Source organism: Chinchilla lanigera, unplaced genomic scaffold, assembly GCF_000276665.1.
Source record: "Chinchilla lanigera isolate Chin_1 unplaced genomic scaffold, ChiLan1.0 scaffold00096, whole genome shotgun sequence".
Classification (NCBI taxonomy): domain Eukaryota; kingdom Metazoa; phylum Chordata; class Mammalia; order Rodentia; family Chinchillidae; genus Chinchilla; species Chinchilla lanigera.
The window spans coordinates 883,867-901,898 of NW_004955497.1; the positions used below are offsets into that span (position 1 = coordinate 883,867).

At 36.7% G+C, this 18,032-nt stretch overlaps 1 protein-coding gene across 3 annotated transcripts in view; it reads left to right on the forward strand.

The window, feature by feature from the left end:
• Positions 1-11,510, forward strand: part of Zmym2 (zinc finger, MYM-type 2) — a 116,736-nt gene extending 105,226 nt beyond the window's left edge. For all 3 annotated transcript variants that reach the window (XM_013505487.1, XM_013505488.1, XM_013505489.1), the window contains 4 exons: positions 6,798-6,912; positions 7,539-7,790; positions 8,100-8,220; positions 9,556-11,510. In XM_013505487.1, coding sequence (XP_013360941.1) covers positions 6,798-6,912; positions 7,539-7,790; positions 8,100-8,220; positions 9,556-9,748 — 681 coding nt within the window. In that variant the 3' untranslated portion in view covers positions 9,749-11,510. The remainder of the gene's footprint in view (positions 1-6,797; positions 6,913-7,538; positions 7,791-8,099; positions 8,221-9,555) is intronic.
• The last annotated feature ends 6,522 nt before the right edge of the window (positions 11,511-18,032 follow it).

Genomic DNA, 18,032 nt, shown 5'->3' on the forward strand with positions numbered 1-18,032 from the left:
TTAAATCTATCAGTTCTTTGCTAAAGCTAATTTACTTTATTCCACAAAATTTTTTTGTGTGTGTTTGTTGGAGTTTTATCAAAAGAAGTTGAGTGTCTGGATTGCCTTTTATTAGAACTCTGCTGTAGAGGTTTGAGAACTAAGTAGAATTCATAATGATTATGAATTATTTGTATCTTTTAAAAGGTTCTTTTTGGCCCACCAGTATTTTTTTACTGTGGTAAAATACATATACTATAAAATGAAATTTACCATTTTTAAACATACAGTTCACTGGCATTAAGTATTCACATCGCTGTGTTACCACCACCACCATCCATCTGTAGAACGGTTTCACCTTGGCCAAACCAAAAGTCTGTCCATTAATAATTACTTCCTTCCTTTCCCATGAGCCCCCACAACCACTGTCCTACTGTTTCTATAAATACGGCCTCTGTAGGCACTGCATATCAGTGGGATCACACAGCGTTTGTCGTCTTGTGTCTGACTTATTTTATTTAGCGTGGTGTTCCCAAGGTTCATCCATATTGTAGCATATGTCAGAATTTCTTTTTTTAGCCAGATTTTTTTGTTGGGGTGGTGCTTGGGGTTTATGGTTTTGGTGGGTGGTTAGGTTTGTTTGTTTTCCAAGATCTAATCTGTAGTCGTAGTCATGTTAGGCCAAGTATTTATTGAGCTCATGGCTAACCCTTTTAAAATTTTGAGATAGGGTCTCTTTCTCAGGTGCCCAGGGTGGCCTTGACCATACCAGCCTCCATGCTCTGCCACTATTCCTAGTTCTGTAGGTTTCCTCACAAAAACTGGTTTATTGCTGCATAGAAATGATTCAGATGACAAAATTTTTTTAAATTTTGTACTAGTTTTTCTTGGACACATTTGCTTATACTTGGTTTATTTGCACAGATGGTGTTTACAAAGCACCTTTAACCCATTTATGCTGAATATTGTGTAGCCTTCTTAAATTTTTGTATGAAATTCATATATGTTACGTAGAAAAATTAAAGGAACAAAAATTTGAAGAGAAAAAATTATATTGTGTTTTATTATTGTAGGTATTTCAAAAATTGGTCAGTGGGCATTAAAGGGTTAAAATTAATTCGTAACAGCATGAAATTGATACCTGAAATACAGAAGTCAGTGTTGTTTAATGTTACTGCAAGAGTGTATACAGAAATAGAGACTGTAGAAAAGTGTTTTCTGTCATTTTATTACTTTTGTTTACACCTTACAATAGAAATAAGGTAATTTTATTTTAAAGAGGAAGGTTTTTCTGTTTGGTTAGGTTTTTGCCATACTGGTGATTAAACCCAGGGCCTCTGTACTGAACTACATTCTAGCCCTTTTAAAACTATTTTTGAAACAGGATCTTGCCAAATTGCTCAGGTTGGGCTTGAGTTTGTGGTCCTTTTGCCTCAAACTCCAGAGTGCTGCAAGTATAGGTGTGTAGTACCATTCCAGACCTGAGAGGGCTGTGGAAAGATTAATGTTTGTAGTTGTAAGGACTAAGTCTTGTGAATGTATAAAGGGTAAGAAGCTATTTCTTCAAGAACTGGTGCTTTTATTTCGGAAATACGATTACTAAAACAGATATTATTGAATCATAAGAAAAAATTGTTTGTTTGTTTGTTTGTTTGAAACAGGGTCTCTCTGTGTAGTTCAGGCCAGCCTTAAATTTACTGTATAGTCCAGGCTGGCCTCAAACTCACGGTGATCCTCCTGCCTCGGCCTCCCAAACCACACCACGGTGTTGCTTTCCTAAAAGCTGAAGATCTTTTGTTTATTGCTTATTTACATTTGCTTTTTGGTGAATTACCCCTTTGTTGGTTTATTTATCCTGTTGATTTTGTGAGAAGTTCCCTGTGTATTCTAAAGTCTGTGATTTCCCCAAATTGTTCCCAGGAGTTTTATTTTATTTTCTACATATTGTCTTTTATAAATAGGATTTTTTAAAAAGAAGAGTAAATTCCACTTACTAAGTTTTAAAAATGCATAATAAATTGACTTACGACTTGTTAAGTTCAACTTTCTTTATTTACAGGACCTCTTAAGACTTTGCTTATATTTTTAAGCAGTGATCAGATGGTTTTGGTAATCCATCTCTGAGTGGTTAATTCCACAAAGATTAGTTATGTGCGTGTGTACTGGACCCTGGGTGCTGCAATGGGCTTTGGAGACTGAGATAAGCATGTCGGTAGCTCATTACGTTTATTGACAGCTTATTGTTCCCACGCACTGCCTTACCGTTGGACATGTCATTACTCTCTTAACAACCTGTTATTATTATTACCTCTTTATTTGTCTGTTTTTGAGACAGGGTCTTTCCATGTAATGCAGACTGACTGAACTTGCTTATGTGGCCCAGGCTGGCCTCAACTCACAATGATCTTCCTGCCTCCGTCTCCCAAATGCTGGGATTACAGGTGTATGCTGCCATGTCCAGCACTATTACCACTTTTTTTGATAAGGGAGTAAAGTAGCTTGCCAGTTATAACGTAGCTCATAAACTTGAATCCGGTAGCAGTGACATATTAGTGACACTGAATTGGGACAAGTAAATTCTACCTGAATGTGTAATATGAAAATATACTGTAATTTAATTGAGTTGTCATTTGTAGTGTTCACCCACACACATACACTAGGGATTCAACTCAGGGCCTTTCCATTGAGTTACCTCAGGCCTTTTTATTTTGTGGGTGTTTTTTGAGACAAGAGTGTCAGTATACAGTTAAATTCACTATGTAGCCCAGCCTGTACTCCAACGCCCAGCAATCTTCCTGCCTCAGCCTCCTGAATGCTGGGATTACAGGCATGCACCAGTATGCCCAGCTATTTTGTATTTTTGAGACAGGATCTCCCTGAGTTGCTGAATTGCCCAGGGTGGTCTGGAGCCTGAGATACTTCTTCCTTAGTCTCCCAGAGTCCTGGGATTACTGGCATGTACCACAGTGCCCATCTTATAATTGAGTTTTGAAGAGCATGTAGAAATTTACTAGATATAAACGATGAAGGAAGGACAGTCATATCCCAATAAAAGAGAAATCTATACAATGACACATTTTCCAAGGAACCGCTTGGCATGGCTGGAATATGGAAAGTGAAGTGGAGAGAGTTTTGGGGTAAGGGGGATACAGTAGTCTCACCACAAACATTTCTTGAGATATGTTTAGTCTTCATCTGTTATCCAGAATGAAACATGAAGAAGTCTTGTTTGCTCCTTCCCCTTCCCTTCTCCCTCCCCTTTCAGTATGACTGCATTTGTGTGTGTGGTGCTAGGAATGGGACCAAGAGCCTTGGGTGCGCTGGGCAAAAGTCTTTCCAACTGACTGTGTCATCAGTTCAGCTTTTCAGTAGTTTTAAAGATTGCACTTGATACTTTTCTGGGACATAGGCAGCCAAAGGGTAGAACGTTATTGAAATGTAGATTGTGTAGAACAACTAATTTGTAGCTAACGTAATAATGGATTTTTATTTTTAATGAAGGTTTATTCAGATAACATTGAATAAAACAACTGATTATAGAGACTTATAAATAAATGTTTTAAATATACTCAGTAGCTCTCAGATTATGAACGTTTCCTATTCCCAACCCTTAATATTATAATTTTATATAAAACATAATAGTTTTCTCCTTTAGCTCCCCGATACGTCTGAACAAACATATTAATAGTCTGAACATAATTTGTAAAACCATGATTTTCCAGGAGCCAGTTAATTATGTTTGATAAGACTTTTCATTCTTCTTAAATACCAGTATCAAAATTTCTATTTAAATAAGTAGTTTTATCTACCAGTTTACTACTTCGTCCTGCAAACCATTTTTTTTTTTTTTTTGGGGGTTTTCTCCGGTACCGGGAACCGAACTCACGACCTTGTGCTTGCCAGGCAGGCGCTTTTGCTGCTGAGCTAAATCCCCAGCCCCATGCAAACCATTTTTAATCTGTAAGAATCAGGGCTCTTGAAATATGATGTCTACAATGAGAAGTGTTCTAAGTAGTAAAAAATATTTCACAGAACTCTTACTTTTTTAAACGTTGCAATTACATAGTTTGGATATATTGTATTAAGAAAAACACAGTATTTCTGTTTCTTTCCTTCTTTTAAAAAATGGCCATTAGACAATCTGAAATTAACTTGTCTAGCCAGGCAGTGTGGCATGCACCTGTAATTGCAGCTTCTTGGGAGGCTAGATCTCAAGTTCTGAGGCCAGCCTGGGCAACTTAATGAGTCCTTGTCTCAAAAGTTTTGGGGATATAGCTCACTGATAGATTGCCTGACCAGTGTGCTCAAGCTTCTGGATTCAATTTCTAGTTCCACACACCAAAAAAGGATACTAAGTTAAAGTAATTATATAAGTGAAAACATTCTGATTTTGTTTTTGTTTTCATCTTTCTTTCTTTGGTATTAAGGGTCATTCCCAGGCCCTTGCATGTACGAAGCAAGTGCTCCGCCACTAATCCACATCTCTAGGCTTGATGATACTGTTTAATAAAATTACTGCTGTTCAGATTTTCACAAGTTCAAGGCCAGTGTGAACTACGTAGTGAGACCCTACCTCAAAAAAACAAAAATAAACAAGTGCAGTTCAGACAGTCCTGTCACGGTTTTTCTCGAGTTTGTTGCTGTGAGCTGCTGCTGTCCTTGGCCTTCTGCTTCTGTAAGTTCCCCTTCATTGGGGGAAGGGGGAGCTGTAAGTTGGGACTGCCTTTAATGGAAAAGAACAGAAAAATAATATAGTATTATTCAAACTACAAGGATAAATAAAGTATATTCATTCTGTGGAAGCAGGCAGCGGATCACTGATTTATCATGGATTAGCCTGAGAAACCTTTTCAGAAGGACCAAGCCACAGATCATTTAGGAACTGTTTTAAGTGGAGTTGAGTTGGGAGCTTAGTAGTTTTTGACTTGTTGCAAAGGTTCTGAATGTGCGTAGAAATTATTTTTACTTTCTTGTTTGGTTCACAGATAAAATATATTATCTCAATATCATTTCCATCATTTTTACTATGTTTGTTACTTTATGGTAAGAACAAAAGATACAAATATTCTAAATATTCTAAACTTGGGGATTTAACTTTTGAGATTGTTTTATATAGTATATAACCAAGTTTGCCTTTTTAAAAAAATCTAGGGGCCTTACTTTACAAAAATTTATAGTCCTGTTAAATAGATTGAATTGTATTTTAACCACTCAGTGCCAGTGCTATAATGATAGACCTAATTGAGGAAACAGTATTTTTAGAACTTCTGCCCGCTGACCAACCCAAAAGCGGTGGAAGGATTTGGCACTGTTGCTCCATTGATTCCTAGGCTTTTATCAGTCAGTCAATTGTCACCCTATTTGAAAAGTACTTGTATGTTTTTCTACTCTTTCGGAATTATGCCTGCCATTGTGCTGTCTGACTAACAGGCATAAGGTTAGATAACACAGACGATGATGTTGTAGTCTCAGGTTTGTGTATAAGTGGGTATTTTTTTCCTTTTATTCTTCAAGTGTCTTCATTTGAAATAGGGTGCTTTTTAAATATACAGCTTATCATTGGGTCTTGTATTTTAATCCAGTCTGACAAATCTCTATGTTTTAATTAGTATGTCTAGACCAGGGACTAAAAAACTGTATAAAAGACCTGATGGTAAGTGTTTTAGGTCTTACAGGCTTTGGTTGTCTCCAGCCACCATTCAAGTACCATTTTTAGCAACAGAGCATCCTGGGTCAGAGGCAAGAGGGGATCTGCATAGAGAGAGTAGGAGTCTACAAGTGAACCAGCGTCTATATTCCCAGAAAACGTTCCTTGCAGAAGTGGGTAGTGGGCTGGATATAGCTCAGAGAATCTACTTGCTGACCTTGGTTTGCAGAGATGACAAACCTTTTAGAGACTGAGTGCCCAAACTGTAACCCAAAACCCACATATTTACTGCAAAGTGTCAACTCTGCAGTTAAACCTGAATACTGCAGTTTAAGTTTAGAAAAAACAACTCATATACTTGGCTCATGTGCCCGCCACCACTGGTTTAGAGCTTTTATATTTAATGTGCTCCCTGCTGTCACTGGACTGAAGTCTGTCATTCTGCTGGTTTGTATTGTTACCTTTGGTTTTTCATCTTTTAAAAAAGTTTTTGTGATTTCCTTTTTCTGTGTAATTAGTTTATAATTTATATCTCTTAAAAGTGTTTTTAGTGGTTGCCCCAGGATTTACAGTATACATTTTTGATTAATCATAGTCTGCCTTCGGATAATATTATGGAACTTCACATGTAGTTACACCAGTGTACTTCTAATTCTTGGCTTCCCTTGTTTGTGCTGTTATCATAATCCCACAAGAGGTAAACTTTGCAGACTTCAGTGTTTAAATATTCTGTAGCAGCTCCTTCCTGTGAAGATTCAGTGTTTATCTTAGGAAGGTATAAGATTCATAAATTTGGACTGACCAACAGGCAGAGAATAAAGCATTTAGAGACAGTGAATTTAGTTACTCATACTTTAAAATCTATATTTTTCTCTGTAAACTAATAAACACTAGAGTCAGATACTATTTTTTTGTTGACAGATTAAAGATTCTCATCCAGTTTTTACACTCTAGGCTATGTAGTTCAGCTTTGAGTCTTTAAGCAACAGATTAATTGACAGTTTGTGATTCATAGGTCTATACATGAAGCCACTAATCTCTCTCATTTTGTTATTATGCTTGCTTTTCTTAGACATAAAGCTTTATTTTTTTCCTAAGAAATACAAAGTATAATTTATTCACTGTTTATAATTAACTGGTTTTCCTTCAAGAAATTTTTTTTTCCTTGTAGTATTTGTGTGGTAGTAACCGAAAGGACAACATATTTATTGATCCAGGATACCAGATGTTTGAGCAAGAATTGAATAAAATTCTCCGAAGCTGGCAACCAAGCATACTTCCAGATGGTAATGCTATTTTAAATAGTTTTGCTAACTTGGTGTTGAAATTATTTTTTCAGAAAGTGTATTTAAAATAATTAGAAAATAGTTGAAATTAGCAGTTCTTTTAGAGTATTAACTCAGGAGCTCGTATGTTCATTTCTTGTTGGACTAGAAATGAATGTTGTCAACTAGTATTTATAACAAATTTCATAAGATGTATAACCTACTTTCTCCGGAGTGAAAACTGGATGTTTATGTCTTAAGTCTTACAATGGAAATTATGATGTAACTTTCTCTTAAACCACTGTTCATATGTATAAAGAAAGTATGTATGTATGAAAATCACCAGTTTTTTTTTTTTTTTTTTTTCAAGAATTCTACAGGTTTAAACTTTTTTCAGATTGTTATCTGCTTGTCCTAATGAAGGACAGACGCACATCCAGTCCCTTGTTCTAGAGATGGTAGTTGCGTAGTCTGGTGTGTTTCTTAGCCTTTTTTATTAAAGAACCACATAAGTAACTCCGAATTCACCCCAGGTGACCTGGTATTGGGCAGAGGAGTAGTATATATTTTTTAAAATTAATTTTAATTCTAGATGGTTAAATAAAAACTCTTTTATAATTATTTTAAAGTAGTTCTCTCTGTTTAAGGGTCAATATTCTCTCGAGTTGAAGAAGACTATCTCTGGAGGATAAAACAACTAGGATCACACTCTCCAGTAGCTCTTTTGAATACCCTGTTCTACTTTAACACTAAATATTTTGGCCTGAAAACAGTGGAACAACACTTAAGACTTTCCTTTGGCACTGTGTTTAGGCATTGGAAAAAAAATCCTTTAACAATGGAAAACAAAGCCTGTCTTCGATACCAAATGTCTTCCTTATGTGGAACAGATAACGAGGGTAATGTACCAGACCAGATTTTTGTTGTGACGTTTTTCTGTGGTGGGGATTTTCAAATCATGCTTTGCTAAAGCCCACCTGCATCACTTGTGAAGAACCTAAGGAATGCCACCTTTATTAAACACGACAAATTGTGTCTTATACTGTCCGTTTCTTTTGTTTGAAAAATTATGCTTTACTGAAAGCCAGAGCATTCATACAATGCCGAAAGGGTACATAGTTCGATTTTGCTGAAACAGATGCTAGAAGTAAAAAGTACTGTTTTTCTTCAAGGTTGGTTTTAGGTTTATTTAATTTTTATTTTTTAAGATAAAATTACTACTGGAAAAAGGAAACATGAAGATGATGAGCCAGTATTTGAACAAGTTGAGAACACGACCAACCCTTCTAGATGCCCTGTGAAAATGTTTGAATGTTACTTGTCTAAGAGGTAAGTATTAATGATAGCTGGCTTTTTCCAAATGGCCATGTAAGTTGGTTGAACTTAACACTACCAATAAATGCCATTTTCCCCTGATTCTTTAGATTTCTCTCTCTTCTTCCATATTTCCAAATCCACTCAGTTAACTTTTTAGCCCCATGATTAACTTCAGGATTCATGTGTTAAGAAATTACTGTCTACTAAAGAAGCTATTGGTGTTGTGACCTTTTAAATTACAGTTATTCCAATGATTATACAAAGGAGAAGCACAAACTTTTTTTATAAAGGGTCAGATAAATATTTGAGACATTTGAGCATTTGAATCTACCTAAGCCTACTCCATTCTGCTGTTAGAGCTAGAAAACAGCCAGATACTATGTATACATCTGTGGCATGTGGCTGTTGTACTAAAACTTTACAAAAACTGCTGGCTAGCTGTCCTCTGCCAGCTGCTGGTGAAAAGGTATGTTCAGAGGAAGGATACAATGGGTGGAGATAAAAATGAAGTACATTTAAGAGAAAATAGTTCTTTAAGGAGTTCTAAAAGATAGAGTAGTGTTCTGAAAGTACTGCACTTTTCAGTTATACCACTGTCGTTTTCCCAGACTGTGACCAGCATGTATTTAAAACGCTTTAAATGTTTAAGGACCATAGATTATTCTATTCTTGTGTACTTTTTTAAGTAAGCATTCTCTTTAATTTTCAGGTTAAGATGAACACAGAATGAGTTAATGAACTCCTTATGTAAACAGCTTTATAAAGTCACAGCTAGGTCCCAGGGATGATTTTTTAAAAAATAAAAATGGAAATGCCACCAAAAAGTTGGTAGGCTTTCTGACCACGGTCGCTCTGGTTGGCTGTGACAGTCTCAGGGTCTTCCACTCATAGGAACTTGGTTAGTTGGAAATTCTCTCTCAGTCAGCTGTTCGGGGTATTTTAAACTTTTTCTCTTGTGTAATGCTGTAAGGATTTTTATTGTATATATTGTCATATTTCATCAATTCTAAGACGTATTTTTCACATTTCACTAACCCTGAGAGTGGAGTTGCATGTTTGAGTGATGAAGTTTCAAATTATTATTGCAACCATTAAAATAATGGTGTGTCTATTAATGGGATCTTGCATTCAGTGAAATACAGAGTTTGAATTATAATAGAGAAATAATCTTTCATAACAATAACTTTGAGAATATTTTAATTACAGAATATTTAATGTGAACAGTGAGGCAGAGGATCTGGCCACATAATGTGATTACCAGGCCTGAATTATTCTTCAAAGAAAATAGAGTTGTGGGGAATTTTAAGTGTATTTCATGAAATTGACCTTCTTTTCTTTCCCTCAAAGTCCACAGAATCTTAATCAGAGAATGGATGTTTTTTATTTGCAACCAGAATGCTCTAGTTCTACAGATAGCCCTGTCTGGTACACATCTACTTCACTGGACCGAAACACCTTGGAAAATATGCTCGTACGGGTTCTTCTAGTAAAAGATATTTATGATAAAGACAATTATGAACTGGATGAAGACACAGACTAAAAAGAAACATTTCTGAAGCAGTTGGGATAAAACAGCATTAGATAGTCATGCTGCTAGATCTTTACTATGGAAAACATTTCAAGTTTACTCCTTCTGTTTTGAGTTTTGTAGCAGTGTACCCATACTGGGTATTACCATGTAAATAACCTGTGAGTGGAAGTTGCCATTATTCTATGTAGTGGTTTTAGGATACTTAACAAAATACATTCAAATTCTTTTTTTATTATTATTTATTTGATTAGGTATGTTTGTAACTTTTTACATTACAAAATATGAATGAGAATGTGCCATGTATAATTTTTTTCTTGTAGTCAGAAACATCCATATTGCACAATGCTACTGTTGCAGAGCTTCCTTAATGGGGCGCTTTTACTGGGTTCTTGGCCAGATGGTTGTATATGGGTAGCATTACTAAAAGTTTAGAACTTGCAGTGTCTTTCAGAATTTTTAAAATAAAATGTAAACTAATAGGTTGGGTTTTTGTTCTGTTTTGGGGGGGTTTTGTTTGTTTTGCATTTTAGTTACTGAAGCCTTACAAGGTTATGTAGAGAGATACCATCTTCTGTACCAAAAATAGACAAGAGAATGCTGTCAATATTGGTGTACTGTAATGTGAATCTATACTGGTGAAACAACTTTTTGTTCCCCTTATTAAAACCTTAGTTTCCTTTTCTCATTTGTGGCTTTCTGCATCACCCCAGTCAGTTTTTTATATATATATATGTAAAGAATAACTGTAAGTTGAAAACAAGATCAAGACATTTTTCTTTTTAAAAAATGTCTGATAAAAGTATAAGATTCTCTTTTCCTTTTCTATGTCAATTGCAAGTATCTGTAGTTCCTTTCATTAATGGAGGTTTTTTATTTACCGCCCCCCCCCAAGGAAACAGATCATGCTTCATTATTACTGGCATAGTACTTTTAACCTTGACAAGTTTTACTAGAATTCTTGTGCCTGCTTCCAAATATGACTGTTGCATACATTGAGTAAAATTGTTAGAAATGCCACTCCTAAAATAGTTGTTCTAAGGAAGTCAAGCTACTTTAAATATGATAATATTGCATTTTACTATGAAGGTTACCAGTATAGTAATTCTGATTATTTCAGGTAATTGAAGAACAAAGAACAACTGATGGATAAAGTCTGTCTCAGAAGAAATCCCTGTTGATGTTAGATTGGCTTTGAAATTTTACTTCTTATAGAAGATTGCATTTAAAAAAAACAAAAAACCTTTGTACTGTACTTCTGCATAGCAACTTACTGTTCAGACCTGTTAGGATAAGGAAGTTTACTTACTACTTACTAAAGACTGAGTAAAGTGCTAGCTGCAAATTATAAAGCATCTGGCTGGCTTTATATAGCATGTATGTAATCACATTGTTTCCTCATTTCTAAATCCTAAATCACCATGGTGACATTAGTCTAAAGACTATTCAGGGGGCACTTTTCCACGGTGGGTAGGCAATATTCACACATCCCTTAGATATTTCTCTCTCTCTTAGGAAAAAGTGTTAGCACATTAAAGAAATTTTCTCAATCATGATTTGGAAAATTTCACAGATTTAATCACTGTATATTTAAGCAATAATTGCCTGAAATGTTCTTTGGCATAAGAAAATACTTTATAATGTTCTAAATTGTTTTATAAAGAAAAAATTTTTTAGTCCCTTGATTTTGTATTTGTTGAGTGATAATCAGACCGACATTGACAAATCTAATGTAAGTTACCTTACTGAAATAAATTGCTGATTATTTAATGAAGAAAAGTGAGTAACACATTTAAAACACAGGCTACAAAAATTTTCTCACACTTTTTTCCAGAACTACTGCTTTAAGTACTTTCCTTATAAATGCGTATTATAAATTAAAAGGTGGTTAATTTTAACCATCCTTTATTCTTCAAGTGGTTGGTGCTATATTCCATCAAGAGCAATAAATTTTTCCCAAATGTCACTTGTATATTTGACCAAATACAAATTTCTGCCATGTATTTCTATTTAAGTACCATGTCTTGCTATTTATATTTTCTTCATTAGTACGTTTTGCTTTTTAGAGCATAAATATCTGCATAATTTTGATCTTGACATGATGGAGGATTTAGAGCTCTTGTCTTTGTCTTGATTGCAATCCAGTGATAGATTAACTTGATTCTCAGGGGGAAAAGAAAAAAACCTATTTTATGAGCATTATTTGTTCTGTGAAACTTATTTCATCTGGAACATGTTTCATTGATTCCTAGATTTCCTTAGTTTGTGTAGTTACATGTGACTACTGAGGAAAAGAACAATGAAATGATAGTTTATTTTTGCTTCTTGGTGATTTCTGATTATAGCTTGAGTCCTGTTAATATAACTTTATGTCTTGAGATGTCTATTGAAGATGCTATATTTTTGTGTTCTGAAGGAGGATTCTGCCATTAAATTGATGCAGTGGAAAAGATGATTAGCCATATTGTGGGAGATGGATTTCCCATGTAAACTGAACCTTTGCTAATGCATTTTTAAAGTCTTTTTTGCTGTATTAGGTAATGTAAGGTATTGAAGGATTTTTCTAGGCAAAAAGCTCAGGTTTTTTTGCCATAAAAATACTCTTTACTGAAATAATAATTCGTTTTTTAAATAGAGTTGCTACAGTATGTTAAGCATTAAAATGGGAAGAAGATGCATATTATTTCGTGCATTTAAATTTATCACTGTTTTTCTGATGGAGTTTCCCTTTGTCATGGCCAATTATGATTTGCAAATAGAGGGTAACTATTTTTTGTGGTGTTAATGAATTACATTAATGGAGAAGTCAGAACTGCAGGTTTTGATTTTACTCTAATGTGAGTCATTTAATCTGAGATCATAAATATCTTGCAGTCTTAAATCCGTATAAACATGTACATTTTTTTGCTAGTTATTTTCAAAATGTGTTGTTACACATGTCAGTTATGTTCTAAACTAACATTGGCTGTAGGATAACCTTGTTTCCCTCAAACAAAATAATCATGAAGTGTACATGAAAGTATTTTGAAAGAATAAATTTCTATAAATTACAATACTTTTGGGTTCTCCCCCTTAATAAGCCCTTTACTTATTTTTATAGGTGATTATGAATTTCATTCCCTTCTTCTGTGTTCTTAGGATTAGACTAGCTTAAATGCCACTTTCCAGTGTTCAAGAACTTTTGTGTTGTTGATTCTGGGTATCTCATACTAACAGAATATTACCAGTTTAGAAGCTGATATCCAGGACAGTATAGCTGCAGCAGTCTAGCTGGAAGTGGAAACAACTACAGAGCTATTCAGGTTTTTTGTTTTTTGTTTTATAACCTTTAGTTGAAAGCTAGATGTTAGAGGTATACCCTACTAAATGTGTCCTTACCATGTAATGAACTGGAAAGGAGGTTGTCCCTAAAATTGAAGCAGGTGACGTCCTAATTAATTACTGGGTTAAATAAGTTCTCTTTTGAAAAAGAGAACAAAAGATTTAACTTGTAAATAAAATGTAAGTTGAGTATCCCTAATTCTGAAATCTGAAATGTTCTAAAATCTAAGTGTTTAAGTCTGACATGACACTCAGGGTTTTGGATTTTGGATTTTTGGATTAGGAGTGTTCGGCCGATAAACTCTGTACAAATACTCTGAGATCCAAAACAATTCTGGTCCCATGTACAGCTGAAGAAGGGCTTTGTGTATTGTTGATAAGAGATATGAAGCCAGAATGTACTTTCTATTACAGTACAGGGACAAGAACAATTACAGCTCTTCTAGGTTTCTTACTCTGTCTGGGCTTCAATATCTTCGTAAAATGTCAGCATTGCCATTATAGTAAACTTCACATATTTATGTGTGGATCCTTACGATTTATTTAGAAACACATTTTCTTGGTGAAGAGACAGATTTTCTTCTGAAAACCCTAGTACTGAGAGCTTATTAAACTCAATTTTTAAAGTCCAACTTGGGTAACTTAAATTCAACGCACAAACCAATTATCACAAAATAGTTAAGTTTGCTACCTGTTGCCTCTGTCAAAGAACTACTACTTTCCATCATAGCTAGAGAAGAAAAAGTAAGAGATCAAGAAGATTTTACTGGGCTGGGAATTTAGCTCAGCGGCAAAAGCGCTTGCCTGGCAAGCGCAAGGTCGTGAGTTCGGTTCCCGGTACCGGAGAAAAACCAAAAAAAAAAAAAGAAGATTTTACTGTTCTAAAACTTACCTTTTAGGGAGTGAACAACATACACTGTATGGGAATGGATCCAGACTATGTTCATAATTGAGAACACGAAGGTTGTGGACACTGTAAAAGTACTCCAGAAGGGTATTGTGGTCTAGACTAGGTTTGGTTGGTTTTCTGGTACTGGGGGTTAAACCCAGGGGGTGTCTAAATGAGCTACCTTCCCAGACCTTTTTTCTTTATTTTGAGATAAGGTCTTATTATAGTAGGTTGTCCAGGCCAGTCCTCAACTTAACAGACTTTCTGCCTCAGCCTCCCAGGGTTCTGGGGTTACGGGTGTGTACCATCATGCCTGGATTAGACTACATTTTTTAGAGAGGATTGCTACTGCCTATGAGTACGTGAAACAAGATTATTGTAACTGCCATTGCTTTTAGCTGTGTTAGAAATGGTTAGCAGTGCAATTTCTAATGACTTTGAGGAGACTTTTGATGGCCGTACCCCTTACTTCTGGCTTGCAGCCCAACTCTGTATAAGAATAGTTAAAAATAGTGCCCAGTGGGCAGCTGGAGCACCTTCACCGTCCCTCCGGGTAGCTGATGAGATGAGCAGTCCACCTTTTGGGTTATGCAGAATAGGCAAAACATGCAAGGTTCACTGTGTCAGTAGTTAGAAAAGAGCTTTACAAAGGATTTTCAAAGTAGCAATTACCTTTGAAAATAAACTCCTATGTTGTAAGTTATGGGTGTGCAGCTCTTCACCCCATGTGTAAGGTGATGCTATATTTGTAGTCCTAAATTCACATCAACAGATGGTAACAGCCGCACAGCACAAAGGTTTAAATGCTTGTTTATGCCCTTGTGCATCCTGTAACCCTTTACCTGAAATCCTTGGGGTTGGGAAATGCAGAATCTTCTCCTTTTCAGAGGTAAAGTATATGCTGTAGATTACACTGAGCCATCACTAGAGCGTGAGACAGCACCTCATATTCAAACTATTGTGCAGTCATAAATCAAACATACTATCTGGAATACGTTGCCTTATATAGCCATGTCATTTTTTGTCACAGACTTAGGAACTAGGTTTTCAGACTTTTTTAGATCTTAGAAGCACTAACCTGCGTGAGAAAACCAGTAGGTCTCATGGAAAGTATTTAGCAGTCCCCGTGCCCTTTTTATTGTTTAGTTTGGTAGAGGTTAACTGAAAAGTTTTTTGTTGTTTTGTGTTTTATTTTTCTGTAAAATTTGCATTTTAGATTTAAAAAAAAAAATGTGTGACATGCTTAAACATGGAAGTGACAGTTCTGGAACCATCACTGAATCCGAATTCTGAAGTCCTTGCAAGTAACCATGTCTCTTACTCTCTGCCATGCCTCAGTACTTGCAGCAGTAGCGTCCTGCGGTGCTGTCGTGGAGGCAGCCATTCATCCAGCAGAAAGAGGCTTACCTCTACAGGCTCTTGACCTGAATGCTGGGAACAAACACAGTAGTTTAAGACCCGGGCCCTCTTCTCCGTGATGTAGTCTGGCTGGGGAGAGCTAGTAAGTACAGGAAGTCCTGGCTTAGGAATGAGTTCTGCGGTGGGTGAACATTCATAAGTGGGATTCACTTGTGTCCAATAAATTGAGTCTTATGTAGGACACGTGAAAGTTTGCAACTCAGTATAAGTCGGGCTTTATATAAAGTGTCAAAAGAAGATGTGTTTATGGAGCACAATCACTTGTACAAAGAGCAGTCACAACATACAGTGAATGTTTATATTTTTTGAAACTTTAGTAAAAGGGACACTGCTGTCAGTTCCTGTCAATACACCCCCTTGACTCAGGTACATGTGCCGTTGTTCCTGCCGCTTTCTGAAGCGGTTCTGGGAGTCTTCTGTGTGTGCACAAGGTGTGATGAGTGATACGGTGAACACGCCTGTTGAGTGCCATCTAGCAGGAAGGGAGACCCCAAAACGTCGCGGTATGCCCTTCGCTGGATCTGGCAACATGTGACTTGTGGCTTTTTCTGACAAAGTGACCATGAAAGGTAAATGTTTTGGGTGGATTCGGCACATCAAGGTAGCCATGATAGTGCGCACATGAAAGAGGACTTCCAGAACTGCCTCGGAAAGTGGTGAAAGGGATGTAAGCGCATGGGGGCGGTATTGAGGGGGTTCATGGCTGTGTCTTACTGCGATTCATTTTTTTAATGTAAAAAATTTTTAATCACTTTGTATGTTAAAATACTCTTAAGAACTTACTCTCAGACCAGCTCTGTCTCCTTTCACCTGTTTCCCACTTTGCCAGAGCAAAGGTACCAGGTATTTTTAAGATGCAGAAAGATGCAAATTGAAAAATAGCAGTGAACATCTGCAAGATTGCAGGCTCTTGGTCTGTTGAGGTTCTTCACTGGTAGTCGTCTGTTCAGTTTTTAATCGGTCACCTTGCTGTGAGAGCAGAACATGTCTCACTGCAATGTAACGTGGGGAACTTTTCTGTTCCCTGCTGTATTCCAAGTACCTAGAAAAGTTTCTGGCACATCCTAGTTGTAAATAAGTGCTTGTTGAATGAATGAATGATTATAAATACCTTTTACGTTCAATAATTCTGAAAATAAAGGACCCACTGGCAATACAACAACGATGTATGAAGAAGTACGTGTTTTGGGTTGAGCCTCTGAACGCTTGTGTGTGTCTTTGCTCTGCACACTGGTGCCTACTGAGTTCCTCATCTGCCTTCTGAGGTGATAGGGATATAGGACCTGTGGTTTGGAGGAGCTCAGGATAAACACTTCTAAATCACTTGTGGGGCTGCGGGTATAGCTCAGAGGCACAAGCACCTGCTTGGCAAGTGCACGGTCCTGAGTTCGATTCCCGGTACCAAAAAAAGAAAGCTAAATCACTTGGGAAGTCCATGGAAATGGAAATTTCTGATCTGTTCATTGGAGACTGGTTTAATAGGATGAGTCCCAGAGAGCTGTATTTTTTAACATTTTTGGTTCAAAACCCAAATATCTACACAACCCAAAAATCGTCCACAGAATTTTTAAAAATAATAAATGGCATAGAATGAACGTAGTAGAGATTTTTTTTTTCTTGAAACTTTGCATTTGAGAAGCAAATGCACATTTTTATGGTTTTCAAAGTTTGAAAACCTTTCCTGTTGGAGAAATTCAGCACTACAAAGAAAAGATTTGCTATTAGTGCCTCCCATTTTTGTTTTCAGCAGAGTGTTTTATTGCTTTTTAAATTTTATCTGCAGTGAGTCTCAGAATTTTGGGCCTGAGGACACACGGCTTGTTTATTTTGGTGGACAGAGGATTGAGCCATGCATGCTAGTCAGTTGCTCTGCTGCTGAGCCACGTCCCCAGCTCTCTTTCGAAACTGTTGGGTTGTCCGTGCTGACCTTGAGCTTGCAACCCTACTGCCTCTGCCTCTTGAGTAGCGGGGGTTACAGGGATGTGCCACCACACCCCATGGGACACGTGCTTTTCATTCTGCCATAACAGCTTCCCAAAGCTAGTTTGAGGAGGAATGTTTGAAACTTTTCTAAGTTTCAGAGTTTCATTCCCCAGCCTTCTTCAAGACTTGCTGTGGGAATAAAAGAAAATTAGAGTATTTCATGTGCCAGGCATGAGGTGTTGATGTCACCCCCGATTTAAAAATCAGTAGATACCGAGGGTCCCACAAGTTGTGGGTGGCAGTGCTGTGCCCCACGGTTCTTTTAAGTCTTTTTGCCTGGAAGCCATAAGCCCCTTGGCTGTTAGTTCTGTGCCAGACATGACTAGGAAATCCTGGCTGTCCTAGTCACCCGTGAACCTCTTTTCATTGACAAAACAAACGTTTAGTAAGCATGTGGCAGGACAGAAATCTGGGAAGCTAGAAGGCAGATGGGTACGAGGAAGGGGCTGAGCAGACCGGTCACAGCCACACTGGAGCGCTGGCCTTGCCCCGCCCGCCTCTGCTCCCCTCTGAAAACTTGCTGTGAAACGCCAACAATGTGTAGGTATGTAAAAGAAAAATGTCCACACATTTTATGAACAAAATTCAAAGTACAGTAATAATTGAGTAGTTTGCTTTTTTCTAATACAGGTCTTCTAGTGGGAAGGATATATGCCCTTTGAGGAAGTTTTTATTTTGCTTTAT